General features: G+C 41.3%; 1 protein-coding gene across 4 annotated transcripts in view; it reads right to left on the reverse strand.

The window, feature by feature from the left end:
• UBE4B (ubiquitination factor E4B) overlaps window positions 1–25,464 on the reverse strand; it is a 135,991-nt gene that overhangs the window by 30,151 nt on the left and 80,376 nt on the right. For all 4 annotated transcript variants that reach the window (XM_019639778.1, XM_019639776.1, XM_019639777.1 and 1 more), the window contains 10 exons: window positions 19,819–19,960; window positions 18,766–18,866; window positions 17,641–17,755; window positions 13,977–14,060; window positions 11,538–11,594; window positions 10,861–10,977; window positions 10,664–10,762; window positions 9,952–10,065; window positions 8,430–8,628; window positions 4,296–4,434 (listed from right to left, as the gene is read on the reverse strand). In XM_019639778.1, coding sequence (XP_019495323.1) covers window positions 4,296–4,434; window positions 8,430–8,628; window positions 9,952–10,065; window positions 10,664–10,762; window positions 10,861–10,977; window positions 11,538–11,594; window positions 13,977–14,060; window positions 17,641–17,755; window positions 18,766–18,866; window positions 19,819–19,960 — 1,167 coding nt within the window. The remainder of the gene's footprint in view (window positions 1–4,295; window positions 4,435–8,429; window positions 8,629–9,951; window positions 10,066–10,663; window positions 10,763–10,860; window positions 10,978–11,537; window positions 11,595–13,976; window positions 14,061–17,640; window positions 17,756–18,765; window positions 18,867–19,818; window positions 19,961–25,464) is intronic.

The raw sequence follows: 25,464 nt of genomic DNA on the forward strand, positions 1-25,464 counted from the left end.
ATAACTAGAGTGAGATCAATAACTGTCCTTATGGGCCAACTACAAAGTCATATATAAACAATGTGTGCCTACACAATGGAAGAAGAAAAAAGGCAAAGTTTGCTAATATGTTATATTAGTTTCCTGTTGCTGCTATAACAAATAATCACAAACTTAGTGGCTTGAAACAAAACAAATATAGTCATAGGGTTCTGGAGGTTAGAATCTAAAATGGGTCTGGTCCGCGGGGCTGGTTCTTTCTGGAGGCTCCAGGGGGCAATGTTTCCTTGGCCCTCCCAGCTTCTAGGGTTCACCCATACTCCTAGGCTCGTGGACCCATGTCACTGACATCTGCTTCCGTCATCATATTTCCTTCTCTCTTTCTGACCTTCCTGCCTCCCTCTTCTAAGGACTCTTGTGATGTTGGGTCCACCCAGATAATCCAGGAAAACCTCCCCATCTCAAGGTCCTAAACTTAATCACATCTGCAAAGTCTCTTTTGCCATGTAAGGTCACCCACTCACAGGTTCTGGGGACATGGACATAAACATCTTTGAGACACCATTATTCTACCTACTACATATGTAGTGACACACATGTGGCAGTATGTGTGGGAATGGGTTCTAAGATGCTCGATCAGCGAGAGGGGAACATGCTACCACACTCCCATGTGGGGCTAAATTCACTGACACGATCACATCTAACCAGAGATTCTGCATTCAACATTATCCTGAGTAGCTGGGGCGGGGAGGGTGAGGTGGGGTTGGGGTTCTAATTGTGTGCCCAGTCATTTGAAACTTGGAACTGACGGTGACCTATGCTGAATGAAGTTGAGTTGTCAGGACTTCCTTGATAAAATTCAGAGGAAGGAATCCAAAACTTAAGGTGGGAATGTTCACACAGCTGTACCACTTATGGCTAGCTCAGATAACTGCCCTCCCCCACACACACCCCAACTAGGTCCTAGAGGACACGTCTTGTGTCACAGCATTGAAAAATACACAGGTGAGGGGAATACCAACATCTTTGAAAAGCACAGCAGTCACTGTCCATTGCAGGCTGGGACTGAAGGTGGCAGATGGTGCCACTGAAAGGTATCCTCCAAAGTCAGAGGGAGAGATGGGGTCCCAGGATGGCCTCCATTCCAGGGTGAAGAAACAGACACATCCACAACCATAGTTTGAAATTTTTATAAGCCTCTCTCAATAGCTGATATTACAAGCTGATAAATCAGATATAGGGAAAATTTGAACAAAAGATGAACAAACTTGACTTGACAAATACGAAACACTGCAATAAACAACACAGAAATCATATTCTTTTGGCCTGCGTGGAACACTGACTAATGGAAATGCGAGGCTATGAAGCAAATGTCAGCAAGATTCAAAGGACACAAACCAGAATGTTTTCTGACCACAATGGAATTTAGCTTGAAATCAATAACAAAAGATAAAGGGACAAATCTCCTAAGACTCTGGAATTTAAACAATATCTTTATATAACCCATAGGTCAAACAAGAAATAATAAAAATTAGAAAATATTTTGAACTGAACAATAAAATATTACACACCAAAAGGCGCTTAACATCACTAACCAACAGGGAATTGCAAATCAAAACCACAATGAGATATCACCTCATACCTGTTAGAATGGCTATCATTAAAAAACTAAGAAATAACAGGTTTTGGAGAGGATGTAGAGAAAAGGGAACCCTTGTGCACTGTTGGCGGCAATGTAAATCAGTGTAACCACTACAGGAAACAGTATGGAGGTTCCTCAAAAATTAAAATTACAACTACCATATGACCTGGCAATTCTATTGGGTTGTTGGAAAAGTCACGATGCATTTTTGCAATGAAAAACATTGAAAAAAATACGTCATGACTTTTCCGACAACCCAATACTTTTGGATATTTATCTGAAGAACAAAAACTCTAATTTGAAAAGATATACACACCCCTATGTTATTACAGCATTATTTACAATACCCAAATATGTAAACAATCTAAGGGTCCACCCATGGATGAATGAATCAAGAAATCACACACACACACACACACACACACACACACACACACACACACATACTATTAAGCCATAAAAAAGAAGGAAATCTTGCTATTTGCAACAACATGGATGGACCCTGATGGCATTATTCTAAGTGAAATAAATCAGACAGAGAAAGACAAATACCATATGATCACACTTATATGTGGAATCTTAAAAAACAGACAAAAACTGAGCTCATATATAGAGACCAAATTGCTGGTTGCCAGAGGTGGAGGGGGCGGGGGGTTTAGGGGTGGGTGAAGTGGGTCAAAAGGTACAAATTTCCAGTTGTAAAATAAATTAGTCCTGGGAATGCAATGTACAGCATGGTGACTCTAGTTAATAACACTATACGGCATTTTTGAAAGTTGCTAAGGGTGGATCTGAAAAGTTCTCATCACAAGAAAAAACAAATTGTATTTATATACGGTGATGGATGTTAACTGGACTTACTATGGTGATCGTTTTGCAATATATACATATACCTAATCATTATGTTGTACACCTGAAACTAATATGCTACATATGTCAATTAAACATCAATTTTTTAAAAATGACATACCAAAAATGAGGGATGCAACTAAAGCCATACTTAGAGGGAAACTAAACAACCTTAAGTTCATATATAAGAAAGGGCTGAACAGGCAATAGAAACATCAACAAAAAGCAAATTAAGCTAAAAAGCAGTAGGAAATAATAAAGACCCTACAGACATTAAAATGATAAAAAAGAGGATATTATGAACAACTTTATGCCTAAAAAATTTGAAACTTTGATATCATGGGAAAACTGACATAAGATGAAGTGAAAGTCTAAATAGTCCTATATCTATTAGTTGAATAAAAACCATAATTAAAAACCTTCCCACATGGAAAACTCTAAGCCCAGAGAGTATCATCAATGAATGTTTCCAAACATTTAAGAACAAATAACATAATTCTTATACAATAAACTCTTCCAAAGAATTTTAAAAAAAGAGGAAACACTCCCCAACTCATTCTGTATAGCAAGCATAATGTTGATACCAAAATCTGAGGACTTAACAAGAAATGAAAATTATAGTTCAAATCTTTCTTTTGAACATAGACTCAAAAATCCTAACCAGAATATCAGCAAATTGAATATCCAATGAAATATAAAAGCAATAATATAAAAATTGTGTTTATTCTAAGAATGAAAGACTGGTTTAATATCAAAACCAACTGATGTATTTCAACCATATTAACAGAAAAATGGAGGAAAGAAACCCATCTGCCCTCCTCAGTAGCAACAGAAAAAGCATTTAATAAAATTCAACTCCTGTTAAGAATAAAAAACTTTTAGAAAACTAGAAATAAAAAGGAATTTCCCTAATCTGATAACAGTATATACAAAAAAGCTTTTCCCCATAAATTGGAATAAAAGAGAAATTTCAAGAAGGTTATTTCTATTCAATATTATAGTAAAAATTGTAGCCAGGGCACTAAGACAAGAAATAAAAAGTTTAAGAAAAAAAAAAAAGTATAAAGAGAGGAAGAAAACTGTCATCATATAAAGACAACGTGATTATGTGTAGAAAGAAAATCTTAAGGAACCTACAGAGTGACTATTAGAATGAATAAGTGATTTTGGCAAGATAGGTATAGAGTTATAAATACAGACACACTTTCTGTCATAGCCAGACTACACCAGTCCTGGACCAAATAGTGAAAGTGGCTACTCTATTATTATTCCAGATGATCTGTTCAAAAAAGTGTTTGCTTCCTGTTCCTGTGACTTTTGTTTGGAGATGCTGGTACATGGGGAAAAATGCCTTGATAAAGAAAAACAACGGAGCTAGTGAATTGGAAATTCAGGCTACGATCTGGCCATTTTAGACTCTTAGGCCACAGGACAACATGCAAAAAATGGAATTAGATGTTGGTGAGAGTAAATGATCTTGTTTAACAAGGGAAACCAGAGTTCCATCTCACAGTCCAGAGAAGGAGGGGTATGTTTGGGACCCACGGAACCCTTTACAGAGCCTGCGGGTACTACCATGCCTGGTGGAAAAAGTTAGTGGAAATCTATAGTAACCACATACCAAGGGTTGAGAACTCTAGGAAACCAAAACTGGGCTCATTTCACCGTGGAAACAAGTCTGGTCAACTGAGGAACACGGATGTGGTCATGGAGGCAGAGGTGCTCGGTAACATATGTACCCCCCACATTCAAATCTGCTGGTCACAGTGAAACTCGCGAATGATTGTGAGTCAGGCAATCTCAGGCCACGGCACCATGCACGTACCTATTGAGCTCCCGGATGGCCCGGAGTCTACGGATATAGCGACGGCAGCTCGGCAGAATGGAGAGGTGGTGGGCGTGCAGGGTGAGAAAGAAGCATTCTGTAGGGAATTTCGGCTCAGAAAATGGAGGCTGATCTCCATCTAGGAAAAACAACACAATCCCCTAAATCAAGTCGATTACAGGACTACATCAGAGAAAAAAGCACAACTCAGAAGACAAAATTACACCTGAATTTTCAAGAAGCTTAGGAATGCTTTTTAATATTATAGACTTAAATAATGTTATAAGGTAAAGAGAATTCCTGTGAGCTCCATGTAATGACCAGGTATTGTCCCCCATCTGATTAAATGTTTTCACAGATGTATGCCAACAATCTGCTGGGATGGGTCTTCTTGGTGTATTTTATATAACCATTTCCATGATTCAATACAGGTCACAAATGTCGTTTTAGATCTCAAAATGGTATTAGATTATATTAATAAGCTCTAGACTCCACAGCCATGTCCTACTGTTGGGCATATTTGTCATTTCTAATTTTTCTCTATTAGAAATAGTGCTAGGAGGATCTATATACAAAAAAATTACTCCTTTGCCCCTCAGCTTTGGGTATATTCTGGATATAATAATATAATTTTTGTTATAAACCCCCCAATTCACTTTAGGTAAACTAAATAAATTGATTAAATGCCATCTATTTCTTCACAAATTTACGAGTACATTCTATTTTATCACTTGGTTTTCAGATAACTTATAGTTGTACAATGATAACCAGGACTTCTTTCAATTTGTGTATGTATTCTTTCCTACAAGTACATTTTATTTCTTAGGACACATATTGCTTACATTTTGTCTCATACAAAAGAAAACTGTCTCCTGGTAGAACCGTTTTGGCCTTACATATTTATAACAGTTCTGTATTTTGAATGATATGGTTTTATCAATTATGCGACACATTTCCCCCCATTTAGTTTACATATTCATTTTGTCTTGCTCTACAAAAGATGTATTTATATATTAAGACATATACACAATGTCTCTGATAATAAGCTTCATTTCTTTTTTTTTTTTTTTAAAGATTTTTTATTGGGAAATTGGGGGAAGGGAACAGCGCTGGGGAATTGGGGGAAGGGGAACAGACAAGTTGCTGTCCTTTTGTTCTTCAGTCTAGTTGTGGAGGACGTTGCTTCACTGGCCCAAGTTGGCACCATCATTGCGCTCTTCCCGGGAGAGGCAGATCAGTCGCTGGCTTCTGGACGGCCGCTCACGGCGGCTGCTGGCCGCTCACGCTGGCTGCTGGCTACACACAGTAGCCCATGGCAACCCACTGCCACAGGGGCTGCAGCCTACGCCATTGCCGGCGACTCATGGCAGCCCAGCTCCAAGTTGAGCTGTTGTTCAGCATCTTAGCTGTAGAGGGCAGTGTCACTGGCCCTCATATGTGGGATCCGAACCGGGGCCCTCTGGTGTCCCAAGCCAGTTCTTAACCAACGCGCCACTCGGCTGGCCCTCATTTCTTAAATTATTATAAATTTTTCTCTCACAGGTGGGTCAAATTCTCTGGATTTTAGAAAAATGTTTAACCCTTGATTTTCCTGAATTTATTCATCTATGAGATACTGTTGCAAGATTATACCAACAGCTACTCATTAGAATGACATCAATCAAATACTGACCTGACTGTTCATCAGATACTTAGTTCTTAGGACAGTTTAAATATTTTTCTGGAATGTGTATTTCTGATCATGATGCAGCCACTGCCACATACGCATGAAATCTCTATCCTAGTCCATGAATAATTTTATAATATTTTAAAAATAAATGCCAAAGGGTTTTGATGTCTGTCATTAAATAACATGTTTTATAACATGGAGAAAAAATTCAATAATCATAACACCTTCAAAATGTTCATATTTTTATACCATTAGTTCCTCAAGATCTATGAAATATTTCATGAGAATTTTAACTGCCACATATAAAATCTATATAATAATTAAGTTGCTGCCATCTATCTATCTACCTACCTACCTATCTATCCTCAGAATAGTGTATTCCCTTCTACTTCCTCCACGTATCTATTTGATTTTGACTAATCCAAATAAGAACTTCTTTACTGTAGTAATTTTTATTGCATATCTTTAGCTCATAAATTCATCTTCTGGAAAGGTAATAACAATTTGTGAGGACTCACTAGCATTCAAACAAAATAATTTTCTTTCTATAAACTCTGACTTCTTAACTGGGCCAGCTGTGAACCACCCATCCACATAAGCTGGGTGTGGCCCACTTAGGTGAATGAACAGAACAGATTGGCCCTAATCAAAAAAATGGAAAAGCAGAATGCAATTTTTTCCCTACGTAGTATTCACTTTCAAACCCAGTACCATTATTGAGTTTTCGCATCATAAAGTATGGCGCGCATTTCCCTTGCGCCTCTATTCTTCTGTTTTCCTGATCACCTGTCTCTCCGATACTTCATGTGTCACAAGCTTCCATAAGTTCCCTTTGCCTGTTGTCTTCCCTCCTCTTGTCTCCTCTGTCGTTCTCCTTTGCTTCTCTGGGTCATGACTGCATTTAGCCAGGACAGCAGCTGAGGTCAAGCAGCATCGACCGTCTTCTCCCCTTCCTTTTCACAGGCGCTCCCTCTAGAAGGGGCCTTCCTCAGAGAGCGTCTTCCTTCGCTCCAGCCTTTCTTTGGGCAGCTTGTTCTCTAGAGAAGTCCTGCTGACCTTCTCCACAACCGTGTAACTCCCCCGACCCTGGCCCTGGCCCCAAGAGCCCAGATCGAATTCTGGAGTTGGCCTGGCTTATCTGAAATCAGGTCTCCAGAGTGAAACAGAAGTTTCATAAAGAATTAGATTGCGGGCCGGCCGAGTGGCGTGTTGGTTAAGAGCTGGCTTGGGACGCAGCAGGGCCCCGGTTCGGATCCCACATGAGGGCCAGTGACACCAAACTCTACAGCTAAGATGGTGAACAACAGCTCGACCGGGAGCTGGGCTGCTGTGAGTCGCTGGCGATAGCGTAGGCTGCAGTCCCTGCTGCAGTGGGCTGCCATGGGCTACCGTGTGTGTGTGTGTGTGTGTGTGTGTGTGTGTGTGTGTGCGTGCGTGCGTGCGTGCGTGCGTGCGCGCGCGCGGCCGGCAGCTAGTGTGAGCTGCCAAGAGCCGCCGTGAGCGGCCAGGCGTTCAATGGCCGGCAAGCGACTGCCTCACCCGGGAAGAGCGCAATGATGGTGTCAACTTGGGCCAGTGAAGCAACATCCTCCACAACTAGACTGAAGAACAAAAGGACAGCAACTTGTCTGTTTCCCTTCCCCGATTCCTCAGCGCTGTTGCCATCCCCCCAATTCCCCAATAAAATCTTAAAAAAAAAAAAATTAGATTGCTTCCTTCACTACTGACAAATATGAGAAACTGCAGCCAAACCAACAAAACATCCGGAAGGATGAGCTGCGATGACCCGCGTGCAGGAGCAGGAGCCCTGAGCAGCACGCAACTGGCCGAGTCAGAGGCCAGGTGCGCTTGGGTCGTTTGGGAACCTCAGCCCCTCATCTTTAACGGGAAGACAGTACAGCTGCTATTAAGATATTTAAAGTTCTTATCCTGATAACCCCATAAGCGTACAGACAGAAAATTTTCTATCAGATGTAAGGGAAGGTCAAAACAGGAGGCACACTAAAATCCTTAGGTTATGACGCTGCCTGGGTTTTGGTTGAAATGTCCCATGACTCAGAAATAGCTTTCTACTGGCCAGTAAAATCTGGCCTAAAAAAAACCCGTGACTCGTAAATATCAGTATTGTTGACTCCCTGAGCAAGACGAGCAATAAAGCCCTAGACATACAGCCCTCACGCCCCTCAGAATGGAGCTTGGGATGTAACGAAGCCCCCAAGTCAGCCATAGCGGCTGGAGGGGGAGCGGACTCAGTGAAAACCGGCCCTGACACCGGAGGGTAGGAGCCAAGGCCAGAGGGAGCAGGGACAAGGAGGTGACAGACAGGGACCCTGCGGCTGGCATCACATTCCAACTGCGGATGATGCTGAGTCCAACTGTACTCTTCCGATCCTTTTTTTTTTTTTTCAAATTAAAACAATTCGAAGGGCGCCATTTTAACTCCTGGTAATGAACATATCACTCACAGAGTTCAGTCAGCCAGTCATTCACGTCCTCCATCGTTGCGTTCACTCTGGTCTCATCGTTGGGAAGAGTAATCCGACACCTTGGGTGGAATATATACGTGGGATCAACCGTCTCTAACTTGATCTTTGTACTTAGCTGCTGCAGCACCCAAAGAAAATTCAGCATAAATCCATCTGTAGATACCAATCTATCATCTGTCTGTGAAACAGGAAAGGAACTCTTTAAAATAATGATTTGAATAGAAACTTGGCATAACTTTACAAGAAAGGAGCCCAGGCTTTCATCCTAAAGTCAGTGAGAGGACATAAATAAATATCTTGTCACCATTGCCACTCTCTCAGCAGGTGCTGTTGGTTGAGTGGTAATCACTTGGGAAGCCTTTTCTACATTCTCTCACTGAATCGTCACAACAGCCCTGGGAACGCAGTGATGCTGTTAATTCACATTTTCCAGAGGAGGAAACTAAAGTCCAGAGAACTGAAGTGATTTGCCTAAGATCCTCAAAATTAGTAAGTAGGAATACAGTCCACGTTACTTCCTTTCTCTTCCTTATTTCCCCTCAGAGCATCAGAACAACTAGTTTCACTGTGACCACTTGACTGACAGTGTCTCTGGCGACATCATCAGCACAGCTCTGCGTTAATAATATAACAATTATAATAACGACTGTTAACATCGGTTGAGTTATGTTAATAGACACTATTCTAACAGCTTTACAAATAGTAAATGCATAGGTTAGGTACTATTATCATCCCCATTTAGCAATGGGGCAGTGGGGGCACGCAGAAGTAACTGTCTCAGGTCCCACTGTTAGTAGAGACATAATGGGAAAGCCAGCAGTCTCATACCAGGTCCGTGCTCTTCTCTACACTTTATTTCTTCTTGGGAGTGGAAAGGTCACAGCATTCCCTCATTACTAGTTAGTAATACAGGAAGGCTGCCCTTGTAACTCTGCCACGCCGGTGAAGTCACCCAAGCCGCTGCGTCCCTCAGCAGGATCGGTGCACCCACAGCCTTGTAACCGGTCTCCTTGGGTCTGCTCTGGCCCCTCGAACCCATGGCCCCGTTCTCCTCTCTGTTCACTGTCCTCCAGCCACAAAAGCCTGCAGGGGGCGCTTGTTCCAAAGCTGATTCACGCCCACCTTAGTGCCTTCCATGTATCTAGAAAGCTCTTTTCCCAGCCTTGCAATGGCTGGCTCTTTCTTATCGGTCAGGTCTCTGATCAAATGTCACCTCCTGAGAGGGGCTTTTCTTCCACTTGATCAAAAATCAGCCTTCTGGCACCTCCACAGTTACTCTCAGCCCTGTACCCTGCCTTGCTGGCGTCCTAAATTCTGACTGTCTAAAATAATACGTTTATATGTTTACTCATTTACCCTAGAGAATACACACTGCACAAAATTAGGAAGCTTGTCTGTCTTGTTCAACACTGTATCTCCAATTCTAGAACAATATCTGAATAAATATGAGTTACACGAATTAATTTAATGAGCAAATAAAAGTAGCCGTGAGGAACCCTACCTGCATCTGTGCTTTTTTCATATTGGCATTGACGACAGCTGCCATGTAACCAAGAGCCGCCTCACGGGTTTCGCCATTCAACAAAATACTATGCAGGATCTTGAAAAGCTCTTGCTGAAATGTATTGTAAAAAGGAAGAAAAAAATTAGAACTTTATTTTTAAAATTATTCCTTTTTGACTTCAAGAACAGCTAGCTTCCTCCCCACTTTCTCTCCTCTCCCGCTTGCACTCGTTTTAGGTCCTGACTACCAGAGGAACAGAAGAAAAGCCCGCATTCAACGGTGTCGAGATAATTAGCATGAAAGCAGAGCATGGACTGGAGGAGGTAAGCGGTTACAGTTTTAATAAAACAGCCTTTACTCTTTCCCCTCCCAGGATGGGATCAAAATTACCTTAATTACGCTATAACTAGCCTATAATTTTGTTGCTTTTAAGTTTCAGGACTGAAGACGTAAAATCTACATTTGGGACAAGCAAGTCACGGAAGGGTATGTGCAAACTAACAGGGCTCACTCACCCCCATATTTTAAATGCCTAAGAGCCAGTTGGGGAGAGGTTAGCATGGCCGCTAACCTCGGGACCAGTCCCAGCAATGGCTCCTACCAAGGGTGCAAAGTGTTCTGTTGGAGTCACTATTCTAGACACAGGTTACTTCTATAATAATAACAACCTGTTTTAGTCATCCTTTGGGCTCTTTTTCTGAACACCTACCCTTCCCAGCTCCAAGTAATGCTGCAATGACTGGCTAACCACGCGAGTGTTTTCCAGGGTAATGGCAGGCCCTGAGAAATATTTTTCCACCACTTTCACCTGGAAAGAGAAGGAACAGATTCCATTAACAAATACTGTACGTTTGGGCAAGAACCTGAACATAAGGGCAGCAAAGTGCAAATGGCCAGTGTACTTACGTCATCTTCCGCAAAGACGGAGAAGCTGAAGAAAGCCCCCAGGTAAGACAGCCTCTGCAGCTCCCGCCCAGAGCCAGGGCTTAGGGACTTCGGCAACCACAACGGCAAAGAAGCAACCTGCGCCAAAACAGAGACAGATGAAGCTCCTAACGCGGCAAGCGAAGTAAAAGTGTGATGAGCAGAGCTCTCAACAGCTGACCTGCTCGGCTAGTCCTGACCGCATGCAAAACAGCAGACACTTAACATCCGAAAACATAGACTCCCAAATCTGGTAGCATCCCCATCAGTATCTTCTCATCGCGAATGGAGGAAAGCCCCCAACTCCTCTACATTTTCACAATATGTACTTTTAATTTTTATGTTTCAAGATACTCTCTGATGGAGTTCAAATGAACTATTCTTACACTACCAAAGGACTCAAGTAAATTTTTTCCGTAGGACTTGTGATTCTAACTGTACAATACTTAAAAAAACAAACAAACAAAAATCACAAAAGAAATAACTTCATCCCAGGAAACAATGTATACGACAACAATTTAACAGTTGAGAGCCACCCACATGTTACCTACATCTACACCTAAATGTTCTGCAGGAAATTGTTTTCCAAATAATGTTACTTAAGGAACATCTTTTGACTTATACGTTCATTGAAAATGGGCTCATCAGGAGGCACTTACCAAATTGCACACGGGATGTGTCTTCCCAAACTTGGTTTCACAGAGCTCACCTAAAGCCTAGAAATTAGATCAGAGTCATTAAAAGGTATTTCACCTGCCTGCCATGTGTAACATCAAGGAACATCTTTAACTGCTGTTATCAATACACATGCATTCCCTCCAAACACTAACAGCTCCGCTGGTTTTCTGAATTATAAGCAATACATTGCACTGCAAAACATTTCAGATAAAACCAGAAATATAAAATGAAACTAAAAGTCACTCATAAATTTACCCTAAGAGATAATCTCTATGGATATTTTTTTAGTTAACAGATTTCTAAAGGTGCATATTTTTACAAAAAATGACTTTTTTCAGTTAACATCTTTCCATGTCAAAAAGATATGCTTCATAAACTTTAGGTTGCCAGTGCTAAACAGAACTATAAATAATTATAATTTAATAAGCTATCAAATTCAAAACATATTTAAAAGTATTCCTTGGTTTCAAGATCTCTGGCAGTTTTGAGAAGGCCAACATTTTCCTCTGGAGCTCCATTCTCATGTCAGAGAATGAGGAAAAGTCATTTTTAGAGATATAAACAGTTTAACATGGCTACCATAATCCAATCAAACATGATTTTTACCAGTGAATTTAATTTTCTCTGTGGTTTGGACATAGCACACTACACATCTTAGAGAAGCCACTGAGAAGGAAGTGACCTCACTGCCTAGTGCAGGGGTTCCCCAAATTTCCTGCACAGTAGGGTGGCCTGGGAAGCCTTGAAAACCCCAAAGCCCGGCCACACCCTCGCCACATCCCAGACAATTACATTACAATGTTGCAGCCAGGTGACTCCAAGGTATGGCCCTGTTGGGACGCGCTGACCTAAAGCACAATCCTAATTGTTTTTTGCGTTTGGCTTCAGTGGCCTTCCTCTTCCTGCCTCTCCCTATTGTCCTTTCTCGAAATGCACTCTCACTGCTGTACAAGCATCAATAATGGTACAAAGTAAAACTATTGTCTATTATAATCGAGGCCTTTGTCTTTTGATCACAGAGAACATTTTGTTGATATCTGACACTAAAAGCGCCTTACTGAAACATCAAGCTAATTCAAACCACCACAGGAAAAGTCAACAATTCCATGAAGGAAAACTTACATAATACAGTGATAATTAATGTGCATTAAAATATTTCCTCACTGAACTCAAACAATCAGATGATTCCACTTCCTTTTATCTGCCACAGACAGAAAAGTGCATAAAGGCTAACAAAGTTTATCAGGAACCTGAATAGCATGGGCCATGCAAAGAGCCTTACATAAATCCATTTCAAATTATTTTTAAAAATAAGAATCCTCGTTTTCCAGCAGTGCCTTTAACGTTTGGCCTTTCCGGTCAGTTTTGATATTTTAAGAGAGAACTGCACCGGGCGTGCACACCTCTGTGTTAGCATTTATCACAGTGTAATCTTCTGACTATACTGTTGTGTTTGATTTTTACAATAGATTATGAGCGCCCTGCAGAGGGGAACCTTGTCTGATTAGCTCCTGGGTCCCCAGGGCCTGGCACAGTATAGGCCTCAGTGAGCAGTGAATTCATGGGGAGATGGAATTAAGTCAGTAGAATGAGTAAAAGGAACAACCACAGGAAAAAACGTATCCGTGTAACCAAGGCCTCAATTTACACAAGGTTGTATTTATACATAGAGTTAACTTCATTATTTTGATATTTCCCTTCATATTTCTTGAATGAAAAATATTCAGTAATACTTCCAAGTATTTTTCTCCCCAAAATTTCAAAGAAGTAAATTCAGAGAAGAAAAGAGCCCCTTATTTTTCTTTGTGGTTCCAATGTTTCCGTAACAGTCAAAGCCCTGGGTGAGAATCTTGCTGAAAGTTCTGTGCACCATTTATGCTTTCTCTTAGCGCCTTACGGAGCTCAGCAGTGGGAAGAGAAATGTACAGCCTCGGGAAACAGGGAAGATGAACAAGAGAATTACTCCAAGATTTTCTGTACAAAGTCACTACATAAAGACTCAACTGTATTACTTTTCTTAGTATACCTCTGCCTTTTTATTTGCATTTGGGAATAGTTTTTTTTCTTTTTTAATAACAAAATGTCTTCCCAAGTATGGTATGCGAGTTATGTGAGTTGCTGGGAGAATCAGGATACCAACAGTAATTACTAGGTCTTCCTTAGCTATACAGTGAGGTGAAGTGCCTTGCACTGACTGCACCGCTGGCTCCTGTCTAGGCCTCAGAAGGATGGACAGGTGCTGGGCTGCTGTCTTCACTGATTATCTCACTGCACACCCAGCAATGCACGGCCAACACCATGATCTCATGGTTTACACTTGAAAATAAGGCAGATCATGAACCTGAAAGAAAAGCGCATGTTAAAATAATCTGGGTAACAACATCTATTGAATGGGTTAAAGAAAAAGAACCAAGTTTTACCATGAGGGGGTATTTAAAGTAGTCGCTATCAAGGGAGCACTCTTTGGCAGCAAGAGCCAGGCCTTGTAAAATGGGGACAAAGATCTGAAAGAAAAAAAAAAGCAAACCAGAAATGTAAGCTCGATTAGATTTAAGAACGAGAGGCAGGTCAAACACAGTGCTGAACCTGAGCATGCAGGCCTGTCCACTCCTGCCCAACGAAAAGCTGTTTTGCACATAAGGCCGTCCAGAGTCCAGCCACAAGCGTGTCGCTCTGTCCTTTGACACAGCTCACCATAAAGCAGCTGAATTCCCCAGAGTAACAGGGTCTGGTGAACCCTAACTCTGGCAGGACTCCCAGTAATTCAATAGAAACTCAGAAATCTGGAGCCTGCCATAGGAGCCTCCAGAGATCCTTGTTGTAATCAACTAAATCCTGCACATCTCAGCGATGCATATGTTTCTGATTACCGAGCGCCTATACTAGGTCAAGAAAATGGACTAAATGTTCCAACATCTTCTCAACGCTATCAGTATTTAAAAAAAATTCTTTGTTGCCACCCTCCCACCTCCATCTAATTCTTTCCATCTTTCCCTGTTTATTTTGAAGAGAACAAGAAAGACAGACCAATTATGGGTATTATTATTATATTAACTTTAATTATGTAGAGCAAAGGTCTGGTAAATGTTAAAATTAAAAAATAAAACAACTTGATTAGAATGTCTTACCTCCATATATGATGTCATTAATACAATAACCTGATATCAGAGTTCAAGGGTACTCGAATTGACTTTTACAAGTTTACCATTAACAGCAGGGCATGTGAACACTATGCAAGATTTGCTCAGCACAACTGATCTTCTAGTTTCACAATGCACTCACTGATCAACACATTTAGAAATCTGGGTGGGATTTAAGAATATCCTACTTAATAACACTAAGTAGAAAAAGTTGTAAACGACAGCCTACAACCTGAATGCCAAGTTGAAAAGGGTAGGGGTTCTATAAAGCCACTAGAAAACCTGAGAAGCTCCCTTTCCTACTAATTTCATCTCACGGTACTGAGCACCTTAATCATTTAAGAAGCACGGTGTAATGAAAAGCTACCCAGGATTACAAAGTGCCTTGGAGGGTCTTGAGATATCAACACAGCTCTGGAAGAGCTCATTCTAATTTTTGCAATTCGAACAATCAGGGTAGAAGTAACGTGCTTTCATAAGCCAGCTAAAAATGGAGAAGCAATGCTTAGGTGTGCAGGTGAAGAATGCCAAAATTGCAATCAAGAGAAAAACAAACAGAAGTGCCCGAATCATCAAAAATAAATTTCATAATTGGTCACCGAGAAAACTAAGCATTTTTTTGAGGAATGCTCTAAAGTACATCTTGACTTGTTCTAATCGAGTTATCCTCTTTTGCTTATTCTTTAATAGGATTAAATTTATAAAAAAGACAAAATATTACTGAGCACAAGATTTGCAGTAAAAAATATTAGACTACTTGTGTGACTTAGGTATTTTAAATTCTTATTTTCAAATAAATACCTACCAGCAGTGATAAAAAAATGCTACAAGCATTTATCTCCAATCCTAAATTCTAGCTATTATTTATTTCAGTTTATTTATTTGTGAATATCTCAAATATTAAAAGGAGACTGAAATTTAAGTCAAAAGATTTAATAATTCCAATTTGCCACACTCTTAAGACAAAATGGCAAAATGCTATTTCTTTAGTTCAGTAACTCCATTTCCCTCATCTTTCCTCTATGGAAAAAACACATGGCGATACATCAGAAAAGGCGAGCTGTGTTTAAGACTAAGTGGCAGAAAAGGCATCCAAATTCTGTGATTAAAAAGAAACAGGTCAGGGCCGGCAGAGTGGCACGTTGGTTAAGAGTTGGCTTGGGAGCGCCAGCTTTGAGCAGCAGGGTCCCGGTTCGGATCCCACATGAGGGCCAGTGACGCTGCGCCCTCTACAGCTAAGATGGTGAACAACAGCTCGACCTGGAGCTGGGCTGCCGTGAGCTACCTTAAATGGCCGGCAGCCGGCGTGAGCTGCTGTGAGCCGCTGTGAGTGGCCGTCCAGTGACGGCGACTGATGTGCCTCACTCGGGAAGAGTGCAATGATAATACCAACATGGGCCAGTGAAGCAATGTCCTCCACAACTAGGCTGAAGAACAAAAGGACAGCAACTTGTCTGTTCCCCTTCTCCGATTCCCCAACACTGTTCCCTCCCCCAATTCACCAATAAAATCTTAAAAAAAAAAAAAAAAAGAAAAGTAACAGGTCAGCGGTGGTTGCGTAACATGTGAGTGTACTAAATGCCATTGAACAGTACATTTAAACATGGTTCATTCTGTCATGTAAATTTCACCTCCATTTTATAAAAACAAAGAGGTCATTTCACAACCTCTGTGTTAAGTTTCTTGATGAATAAAATAGGCACAACATACCTCTTTCAGCTGATCCCTGGACTGATTTTATATAGTGGAAGCTACTCTGGGTTCTTCAAATGATGTCTTTTTGAACAGAAGTATTCTAATTAATGCACATTACACATATAACGGAGTGCATCACAAACCTTCCAAGGCAGTTGTATCTTTTCATCAGAGTTCACTTATCTTTCTAGTTGAGAAAAGCTCACACTATGCTGCCTTAAAAATCCCGTAAGGCGACAGGACCATCATTGAAGAGAAGCAGCTGATGAATTCCAGACACAGAGTACACACACCACCAACTGGGATCTTTACTCTTGGATTCTTCTTTTACTACTATTTTGAAAACACAATTCCCGAGAATTCAAAGGCTTTGAAATGAGTAGTTATGACTAATATTAGGTATAAAAGCAGATAAAAAGGAATCATATCAATTATACCTATTGCCTCTGTTATTCTTTCTTGTCACACACACAAAAAAGAAATGATCATACAACAAAGTGTAAGAAAATGTAGAACAGATTGTAAAAACCCTTTGACCAAGGGAAACAGCTTCTGTGACAGGTGCTGTGGCAATGAGTGCTTACTTTACAAGACAGGCCATGAAACAGCCATCAAAATGTAATGCTCAGTTTCGCCACAGAAGAAGCCTGCCAGACTAAGTTATTAGCTGTTATCATTATCAAGCGTTACTATTAAATATTGCATATCTGCATTTTTACTTGACTTGACACAATTAGATATCAAAGATGAATGCTTAACGAGTGAAGTAATCAGTAAGACGAGAGACATTCCCAGTGTAGTGCTAAGAAGACAAAGATTCTATGGGGTGTGCTGATTGCCACTGAGCTAATTGATCGTCAATTATATTAACCTCCTTTTTGTAAACTCAGAGAACTTATGTTCAACACTACTCATCTGGCCAATACTTCTCTTGGTATTTCTGTTAAAAACTCCTTCAAATCAGGGATAGGGCCTTAGATTTCTTCGCGTCTCCCAAGCACTTAGAACATCCAGTTTAAAACACTCGATGCTCTCCCCTGATTAGTTGAAATGGTGCATGATTTGAACAATGCAGCGGTCAATCTATTTCCTTAAGAAAGGACTCTCAGGTAGGTCTTCTCTCTGAGCAGTAACACATGCATATTCAAATTCGGAACAGTCGGTTTGAGTATAGGGTGCATTTAGAAGCCCGCCTGAGCAAAGCAGCTCGTAATGTAAAGGTTTCAGTAGCAAGCTCACAGAACTGTACCTGCTTGAACACTTCTTCATCCTGGTGAGTAGTTCGCACCAGTTCCTGAATGAAGCCGTACGGGAGATTCCTGCACAGCATGTACGGTACCAGGAAGGACGGCTGCTGCACGGACCTGTGGGGCCAGGACAGCCAACAGCTGCAATGAGTCCACTCATCACCACGTAACAACAGAACATAGGGAACATCACGTCAGCAGCAATTGCCCAGCCAAAGGCCAAACTGTAAATCTCCGGAACAGTCTATGCAATAGTTGCAGGCAAAAGATCACCTTTCTTATCATTAATTGCGTTCTGTCTAAAAAATGAGAGACTATCAGACATTTCAAAGAATCAATCTTTCCTTACATATAGCCCTTCCAAATAAAGCATTAAAAAACAAGCATTATGCCTCTTTTACCTATTTGTTTATGCCTCAACCAATTAAAAGAAAAGAGATTAGCAGAGGCTGAGGACTTCTGAAAACTCTTGGTAATTTTAACCACGGAACGTTTTTTAAGTTTTTTAGTACATGTCTATCCTTTTCCTTCTTTTTGGTAAGTTTCAAAAATACATGACTAAGGCACAGAAAATAATGTAAGAACACCCAGAATGAATAAATGTTGTAACTGTCATTTTTCCTTCAAATATTTTTCATTAAAAAAATAAAATATACAAATAGTCTTTCATTAAACTTGAAACCTTTGTGGGACTCTCAGAAACAAACAGTAATGCAGTATTCTGGGTGATTCCCAAATTACCTGCTCCATCACCATTCTTTATTTCTGAAAAACAGAACCTGATCGTCTGAATCATGGAAAGTGATGGCGTGCACATTTTATCTGAAACTCCACCAATTTCAAGCGGCTGCTTTTAAACTAAATTACTAATCTCCTGCCTCGATGTTGACATATTTCAACAATGGTCTCTCTCCATAAAGCAAAGAGAGGGTTTCGTTTTCATAGCACTGTACTTGAGAGGGGGAGAAGGACTGCAGAGATCATCTAGTCAACCACTTCCATTTCATAGGTGAGGAAGTGAGGCATCCAAGGTCATGCACAGTGGCTGGGCAGCCTGATGTCCACTGATGGTCAGGAGCCCCTCCCTCCTCCGCCCCCAACATCAAGCACATAATGGTTTTTCCTACCTTGGTTGTGTGAGGGAACCTTGTAGTACTAATGCAGTATGGGATATGCACTGGGAGCGGATGTTGCTCAGAAGCTGGCTGACTGCTGGCTGGCTGCACATCTGGAAAGAAAGGCAGAGGTTAGGACTACAGAGACAAACAAAATAATCTCAAACTGCTGAAAACTGACAAGAGTCAGGAGAGATCAATGTCCAGAAAATGGCATGCCTTTCTCTTCCTTTACTCATAATGAACAAACGAGAGTAACTGTATCATCCACGTAGACTGCCTCTGCTGAAAGCTACATCAGAGAAGAAAGAAGAAAGTCTGAGGTGACCACTCAGCAAGCTCAGAGATATGTCCACTCACTACGCTTTTGCTGAGGTTAAGTGTCCCAAACCCCAAAGAGGCCATTCGCAAACATGAAACTAACAGCTACACAACCAGGTTCATTTCTACCGGAAAATTAGAACTAGAAAATGAAATAGCAATAAAATGAGAAAATAATAAAGTAAGTCAGCACGTAATAGTAGAAAAAGTGTAGCTTCCTCAGTTTAAACCCAGCATTGCAACTTATTATTTATGCGATTCTTGACAATTTACTTAATCTCTCTGCAGGTCATATGCTTATTCATAACATGGAAAAAATACCTACCTCACACAGGAGTACACGGGATGAAACAACTGAGAATCTGAGCTAATGCGGACCTAGCACAGTGTTTGGCTGTCTACAGGCACTTCATAAATGTTGGTTATTATTATGATGATGATGACAGACTATTAGAAATCGCCAGGACTACGGAAGCTGCTGGTGGGAATGGCACTTGGCCCTGGCACGTCTTCCCTCCACTAGGATGTGAGTTCCACGAGGGCAGGAATCTTCGTCTGTTTCGTTCACACCCCAAGCTCCTAGGACAGTGCCTGGCACATAGTACATGCTTGATAACCATTTTATTGATTGAATAAATGAATAAATGTTGAGCAGGGGGTGGAAACAATTATTTATCAAACAAATAACCAGGTTTTTGTGTGTGCGTAGTTTTTAAAAATTTTAATGACTCTATTTCCTATTACCTTTGGTGCTTTTTTTTCCTCTATTCCAACTCGGTCAAAACACTCGATGAGGTAGTTCAGCATATCTGTCTCCTTACAGGTCTCAATGGCGAAATGGTCACTGTAGGAATCCCAAGTACTCGCCCCACCAGAGGCTCCCAAACTTTAAAGGAGAGAAAAGAGAGGTGATGATTCTTATCTCTTCTCAATGAATTATTTTAGACAAGAGTTTGCATTTCTGCAGCAGAAAGCCTGTTAGGATCCCTGCGCCCACGACACAGCACAAACACCCATGCAGCCAAGGTTGGAGCTGACTGCTTGTTTCATCGGCTCCGAGTCCAACGAGAGTCACTTCTCGTAAACATTTGATTTTTACTAAGAAGAGAGTCTGACCAGAAACCCAACATCGTATCTTGTTGGGAACGGCAACTTACAGAACCAGAGGACTAAGAACTGAGAGGCATTTGAAGGGATATCACACGTACTTAAAACAAGTGGGGCAGCTTCGCTCAGGCAGACGTGTAGGTTAGAGCCAGACCATGCTATCGCTGTCCTCAGATTCGGGGTGAAGTACCAAGGGGCTAACAACATATCCCTCCCCCTCCTAACTCCTCGCATAGAGCTCAAAAGCCGTCACCCAGCACTCGGCAACAGGAGCAGAGCTGAGCAACGCTGTCCAGTGGGAGGGAGGAAACATAAAAATATTTGCTATCAACACAAATTTCCCTAACTTTCAGTGAAAAAGGCAGAGTGGCGCAGTAAACACCAAACCAATCCTTGCAGGAGCAGTATCCAAATTTGGGTTCTCTCCCTGCCCTACTGATCGCCTGTTACCTGTTACATGAACCTAGAAGCTCATCCCCTCTGCAGCGAGGGTTCGAGGGTTCGGGGAGGGCTTGTAAAATACAAGCGGGAGGCAAGGCAGCGGGAGACAGCGGGAGGCATTTGTTATTATCAATGATAACTATTCTCTAAGATCAAAGCCAAACGTTATCAAAAGGGTTAGGGTGAGGGGATTCAAGTTTCTATCCACCATCAATAGGTCATATTCCAGCTCTGATGTTTAACTCACCAGTTGATTTGATATGCACAAAAGACACAAAGAGTAATCATGGCATGAGAAAAGGCCAGGAATTTTGAAATGACGAGGAAATGAGAAAACATAAACTTAGTAAAAAAACTTGCAAGTGAAAGATGATAAACGATGGGAAAAATATCAGGAGCTTGAGACCCATTCCTACTTCAACCCAGGGCAGACAAAGACTAGAAACTGAAAGGACCAAGAGGAATCGAGGCAGTAACAGGTATGTTATGCAGATAGATGAGTAGCTGTAGAAAGCTAATTTTGGACTATAAGCATAACTGACCTTAGAATTTTAGAATTATATATATAATTGACTGTGGGATAAAAGTGTGGTATTCAAGTATTTCAATAAAAAAGATGAAACGATACCAGTTTTAAATCCAAGGCTTTTAGGCCAGAGTCCAGTAGATTTAAATTCCTACAATGTAGGTCTTCTATGTTATAGAACCTACTCTATAGGTCTGATAGGAGGAAAAGGAGGCGTCATGGCTGAGAGGCAGCCATCAGCCTCCTGACTGGGCAAATGACTGACCCACCCACAAAGTGTCCCCACAGAGCCATGACAAAGCTGGGCAGGCTAGCAAGGGCATCCTCATAAAAGCAAAAACAATGAACTCTTGTGTCTTCATTATCAGTTAATTGGGGGGTCCACTTCATAAATTAATGGCAGCATCTGATATCTATTAAGGAGCCTGACAAGAGAAAGACTGAGTACTGTAATAAAGCACACACACAAAAAAAGAACAAAAAAAGTAAGAACAGAACAGAAAACCCCACTCACAAATGTAAGTGTGGTGAATCCCCAAAAGCAGAAAGGGAAAAAAGGTACAAGCCTTTGCCTGTAGCAGTCTTAGTTTCACGCTCTCTTATCTGCTATTCCCCTCTCTTCCCTCCGATGTTAGTGACTCAGTGGCTACATTCACTGCATTTTCCAAAGATGAACTCTGCTCATACGGGCTTGTGCCTCTACACAATTAAGGTGAATTTTCCTTTGAGCAGCAAATAACAATGAAAATCGATCTTGCTCATGTTTAAAATGAAAATTTCAAACTATACATTCTCTTGATCATAAGCCCCACGTTTCTCACCTTTTCACATTTCTGTAAGAAAAGCCTCTTATATTTGATGTTGACAGGTCCTTGCCAGTTGCAAGGAGTCAGTCTGATGCAGAACCACCGCCAGTATCTGCACATCCATATGACGTCAGCAGGCTGAGATGGCGGCTGCCCATGCACTGACATTGGTTCCATTCTTAGCCAATATGTCCCATTTAATTTGAACTTAACTTAAAGTTGAACACCTCGAAAGCCAAAGGAAACATCTTCACAAGTATTTCACTAAGACATGAAAAGTGACAATGTATGTAGATGACTACTTGTCTTGTGCCAGGCAATGCAATGAAAGGCACTCAGAATATATTAGGGAATTTTCAAGGCGCTCAAAAACACTTCCAGCTGACTTTCAGGAGAACAGAAAGGGGAAAAAAAAAAGTTTAACCAAATAGGAAATGTAGAGTAAACCCCAGTATTTGTCAATATATTTTAAAATTATAAGATCCTAAAGGTGCAAAAGTAGATCATGGTCACAAGCGTGAACAGCAGCCAGCCTCGCCAATGTTATGCACAAGTGTCAGTGGTCAAAATTCACTTACAAGGATCTCTAGATGTAAAGTGAAAGACTTGGACTCAAATTTTGAATGTGACATTCAAGGAGAAAGTGGTATATAGTTTACACGCATAAATCTGTGCTACCAATAAACATTTTAAGTAATACTTCATTTTTTTTCCCTAAAAAAGTTGTTACAAAATTCATGATGGTTTTTTTTTACAACTGTGACATATGGAATATGACCTTAGAAATATGTCCTACTTAAGTCCTAAGAGTATCTAAAAAATTACACCTCCCTCTGGGAGAATGTGTGAACCATTTTCTGGTAACTACATCAATGGTCCAATTTAATAGTGTAATTACTTCACGTAATGGAATCACATAACAGCTGACTCCTTCTGAAAACAATGAAAATATCCTGGGGATCTGCACATGCATCAAATCTGTGCAAACTGAATCCCATGTTAAATGCACTAAGAAAACTTGTTTCTTAAAAAGATTAATTGCAGTTCCTTTTCTTCCATAAGGGGAATAATCAATCGCCCTCCGATTTTCTTATTTTTTTGAATGCAGATTCTAGAATTTCATATCTTCCCAATGCAAGGCAAAGCCAGAGCTGTGCAGGTTTAAGCGACGTACATTCACTGCACAAATGTTCCTAATGTGCCCTCTGTGTCCTGGGCACTGTTGTAGGTCCTGGGGGTACCGCAGTGAATCTAAGATCCAGGCCTTGTTCATATAGCAATTACGTTCTAGAAGGGAGACACTCAAAACCAATGAATACAGAAGTGCTGTGAGGAAAAATAAAAGCAGAGCATGGTGACAGTGCAGGAAGAGTGTGTGAGTGTGTGTGTGTGAGTGTGTGTGTGTGTGTGTGTGTGTGTGTGTTTAATATAACGTTTAATACATGGGGCCAGGGGCCACCCTCTGATAAGATGGCATTTGCACACAGACCTGATGGACTCAGGGCGTGGGGCTCAGCCATCTGGGGGACAGGTGTCCTGAGGGAGGAGGCAAGTACAAAGGCCCAAGGCACAAGGTGCTGAGCAAGTTCAAGAACAGCATGGAGCATTTGAGCTGGAGGATGGAGGCAGGTGGAGGCAGATGAAGTCAGAAAGGAGAAGCGTGAGTGTGTGTGTGCGCGCGCGCTCACGTGTGTGTATGCGTGTGCGCGCGCGCGTGTGTGTGCATGTACATGAGGTGCAGGGTCTTACAGGCACTTGCGCTTTACTCCGAGTGAGAAGGAGAATCATGGGAGGGTTTTGGGACCGACATGTAGAAGGATTTCTTTTTGACTATTTCCGTGTTTGATCTCCACACGTGATGACCAACATATGAATTAAGAGGGTAAACGTCAATGTTTTTCAGCATTTGCTAATTTCCCCTTCCTCTATGTATAAGCTCATGACTTTCAAGGTTTGACCTCTTTCTCTGAAATATCTAAGCAGTAAAAAAAACCCAAAAAACAAAAAACAAAATTTTTTTCTAGTCATCAACTTCCTAGGAAACAATCAGAAACATTTTCCTCAGAATAATTCCTATGTCATCTTTATCACAAGATAGCACTTCAATCATTTTCCACTCCTGCAAGTAGTAGTTCCTTATAATTCATATAGCTCCTTTCACAGAGGACTATAAAACATTATAGGAGGACTATGTTTACCTTCCTTAATCCTTCTCATCACCATTACAAACGGTTAACCTATGAATACATGTTCCAACTATAATACTCCCAGAAAGACGTGGGATGCATCTGCTTTTCTGGGCAGACACGGGCCCCTGTTAGGGTCCTTCCCCTATGACATTTGCCTTACCAGGCAAGAAGTGGTTAGTGTTAAAATCCTTTCCTTCAAAGTTAATAAAATTCCAAGATCAATTAGAAAGGGGAGAGGAAAAACCGATTTGCTGAGCGTTCAAATGAACAAAAGGCTTTGGCTGTCTCTTCCTGGTTCGGACCCTACTCACATTCTCAAGTTCCTCTCTACTTGTGTAATCAGTTATGTATTTTCACCCCTCCTTTTCCATTCTTTGATATCTATTCAGAATCTATAAATTGCCCACATCTGGCGAGATCAGAGTTCATTTTCACAGCCAGCAAAGGACCTGCCAATTGACTGGAATGGGATTTTGTCATTAAGGAGTAAAATGTGGGCACTTTCTCGCCAAGGAACAGGGTCGATTGTCCTAATCCTCCAAAGCAGCGAGCAGCCACAACATACGTGCTCCTGGCAGCAAAACAACCGGTGAGGAACGAAAAGAACACACGTGCTACTGGGCGAAGGCGGAAAAGGCAGAGGCAGCACGGTGTGGCAGCGAAGCTGTGAGCTCTGGACGCAGCCTCTGCAGACTGGGGAGGTGACGAGCTTCCCGGTGCCCCAGTTTCATCACAGAAACTAGGAGTGCCGCTGTGAGGATTCAAGTGATAATGGGTGCAGTGCTGACACGGAGTCTGGGCATGTGACGCTCAGTGAGTATTCACAGCTATTATTACACAGTGGGTGAGTTTTATTTCTCCTTGCAGGTATAGAATCTTGGTCTGAGACAAGGTTGGGACGTTCTAAGCGTAGAAAGAGAGGAGTTAGTAACAGCAGCATGCAATCGGGTATCTTGGTTAGAGGAAGCTGGAATTAAACAGGCCAGGGAGAGAGAGTGCGTTTTGCCCCCAAAGAATTTACAGTAAATCAGATAACAAAGCCCTTTTATCATGTATGGAAATTGATTCCTAACAAGGATGCCTGCTGCGTGGCCATAATCACGCAACAGAGTTTCATCTGCATGAAAAAGACACTTCTGCCTTGAGGAAATTTACTTGAGAAAGAGTGATATAATGTTCAACCTAACACAAATAGCAACCCTCCTGAATCAATATTCAGCCTTGCACCAGCATTCCTCTCTCTCTTTAGACTAATGATTCTTCTGAACAGTCAAATTTAATGAAGTGTACCTAACTCCTGCTGCCATCTCTATTTATAGCC

The sequence above is a fragment of the Hipposideros armiger genome, unplaced genomic scaffold (genome assembly GCF_001890085.2).
Source record: "Hipposideros armiger isolate ML-2016 unplaced genomic scaffold, ASM189008v1 scaffold_46, whole genome shotgun sequence".
In the NCBI taxonomy this organism is placed as follows: domain Eukaryota; kingdom Metazoa; phylum Chordata; class Mammalia; order Chiroptera; family Hipposideridae; genus Hipposideros; species Hipposideros armiger.